Raw genomic sequence first — 2,422 nt, 5'->3', positions numbered from 1 at the left:
ATTTAATACACGGGTCCAAAATGACCCGCTAACACTTCAGATGGCAGCAGAAAGCTAACACCAGAGGAAGGTTAATACTGTAACTGTAAATAAAGTTTCACTTTGAACATCTTTATTGGAGACAACAGGAGACAGGTTCTGATTGGATGAAACGATCAGGAAAGCTGGTAGATGTTCTTCATCATAAGCTCCTCCTCCTCTTTGTCATCAACGTTGTCATGGGGATCTGAGAGGATCAGAAGGAGGCAGAGTCAGAACTGTCTCCTAGCAACAACTAGCAACTAACTTCCTTTTTCTCAATTTGACTTTGGAGTCCTCGTGTTAGTCATTATCAGAGCAGGGGGAATTACAGCGAGCAGGGGGAATTACAGGGAGCAGGGGGAATGAGAGGGAGCAGGGTGAATGGGTTTGAGTAGGGGAAATGAGAAAGAGCAGGGGGAATGAGAGCAAGTGGGGGAAAGAGAGCAAGCAGGGGAATGAAGGTGAGCAGGGGGAATGAGAGGGAGCAGGGTGAATGAGATAGGGTGGGGGAAATGAGAAAGAGCAGGGGGAATGAGATGGAGCAGGGGGAATGAGAGGGAGCAGGGGGAATGAGATGGAGCAGGGGGAATGAGATGGAGCAGGGGGAATGAGAAAGAGCAGGGGGAATGAGAGGGAGCAGTGCAAATAATAATGGAGATGTTTAAGTGAGGAATGAGGGGGCTTTAATGACCTTCTTCTTCCCCTCTCTTCAGAGCGGCTCTGAACTCCTCCTCCTCCCCCTCTTCTTCTTCTCTGAACTCATCCACGTTCTTGTATGCCGACTGAGGAGAGAAGAGGAAGAGACGATGCATTCAGGTACAGGTTAGTATAATGAACTACATAACCCCCTAAAGTCTACTGACCCTGAAAACGCAGGAAAAAATCAACAACACTTTTTGGAAACAATGGAAAAAGTTTTTTAAAAAAAGTGACAACAAATTTAAAATAAATAAATAAATAAATAAAATAAAATTTAAAAAATGTGAAAGAAATTGAAGCAAAATCGAAAAACATAGAGAAAATGTAGATAAAGAAAAAGATCAGGAAGAAAAACAACAGGAAGAAAAAGAGCAGGGAGAAATAGAGAAGAAGAAAAAGAGCAGGAGGAAAAAGAACAGGATGAAAAAGGACAGAAAGAAAAAGAGCAGGAAGAAAAAGAGGGGGAGGAAAAGGAGCAGGAAGATAAAGAGCAGGAAGAAAAACAACAGGAAGAATAAGAGCAGGAAGAAAAAGAGCAGGAGGAAAAAGAGCAGGAAGAAAAAGAGCAGGAAGAAAAAGTGCAAGAGGAAAAGAGCAGAAGGAAAAATAGCAGGAAGAAAAAGAGCAGGAGGAAAAAGAGCAGGAAGAAATAGAGCAGAAGAAAAAGAGCAGAAAGAAAAAGAGCAGGAAGAAAAACAACAGGAAGAAAAAGAGCAGGAAGAAATAGAGTCGAAGAAAAAGAGCAGGAGGAAAAAGAACAGGAAGAAAAAGAGCCGGAAGGAAAAGAGCAAGAGGAAAAAGAACAGAAAGAAAAAGAGCAGGAAAAAAAAGAGCGGGAGGAAAAGGAGCAGGAACAAAAACAACAGGAGGAAAAAGAGCAGGAAGAAATACAACATGAAGAAAAAGAGCAGGAGGAAAAGGAGCAGGAAGAAAAAGAGCAGGAAGAAAAACAATAGGAAGAAAAAGAGCAGTAAGAAAAAGAGCAGAAGAAAAAGAGCAGGAGGAAAAAGAGCAGGAAGAAAAACAACAGGAAGAAACTCAAATGCTAAAAGCGGCATGACTCACCTGGTGGCTGTGATGTGGCGATGAGTCATTGGCGGGGGGGAGGAGGCTGCTGATGAGCTGACCAATCATCTTAAAGGTGGGTCTGTCGGTCGGCTCCAGACTCCAACACAGTTTCATCATCCGGTACCTGGGAGACAACATAACTTTATCCACACTGAGGGGACGACATAACTTTATTAACACTGAGGGGACAACATAACTTTATTAACATTGAGGGGACAAAATAACGTTAACACTCTGTCTGCTCACATCTCTGCTGGAGCGAAGTCCGGCTGATCCATGTGGCGGCCATCTTGGATCATCTTGTAGAAGTTGGTATCCACGGCAACGTTTGGGTACGGGCTCTTGCCTGAACAGGTAAACACAAAAACAGACAGGCTCAGGTAGGCTAACCCTATATCTAGGTTTCTACTGGTCGTAGTAGTCCTGACCCTAACCCTATATCTAGGTTTCTAGTGGTCGTAGTAGTCCTGACCCTAACCCTATATCTAGGTCTCTAGTGGTCATAGTAAAGAAAGGATGCTTCTCCGGGGAACCATCACCTTATCGTGGTGGAGAAGTTTGTGTGTCCCTATGAACCTGAGGGCTGTGTTGTCTGGAGCTTTGTGCTCCTGGTAGGGTCTCCCATGGCAAAGAG

The 2,422-nt window shown here is 43.9% G+C and overlaps 1 protein-coding gene across 1 annotated transcript in view; it reads right to left on the bottom strand.

The window, feature by feature from the left end:
• Nucleotides 1-95: 95 nt before the first annotated feature.
• Nucleotides 96-2,422, bottom strand: part of csf1rb (colony stimulating factor 1 receptor, b) — a 10,680-nt gene continuing 8,353 nt past the window's right edge. The window contains exons 15-18 of the mRNA XM_034890894.1: nucleotides 2,035-2,134; nucleotides 1,786-1,912; nucleotides 713-803; nucleotides 96-226 (exon numbers count right to left, since the gene is read on the bottom strand). Of these exons, the coding sequence (XP_034746785.1) occupies nucleotides 156-226; nucleotides 713-803; nucleotides 1,786-1,912; nucleotides 2,035-2,134 (389 nt within the window). The 3' untranslated portion in view covers nucleotides 96-155. The remainder of the gene's footprint in view (nucleotides 227-712; nucleotides 804-1,785; nucleotides 1,913-2,034; nucleotides 2,135-2,422) is intronic.

The sequence above is a fragment of the Etheostoma cragini genome, chromosome 13 (assembly GCF_013103735.1).
Source record: "Etheostoma cragini isolate CJK2018 chromosome 13, CSU_Ecrag_1.0, whole genome shotgun sequence".
NCBI lineage: Eukaryota > Metazoa > Chordata > Actinopteri > Perciformes > Percidae > Etheostoma > Etheostoma cragini.
The sequence above is the reverse complement of the archived record's forward strand: the minus strand, read 5'-3'. Positions and strand labels throughout refer to the sequence as shown.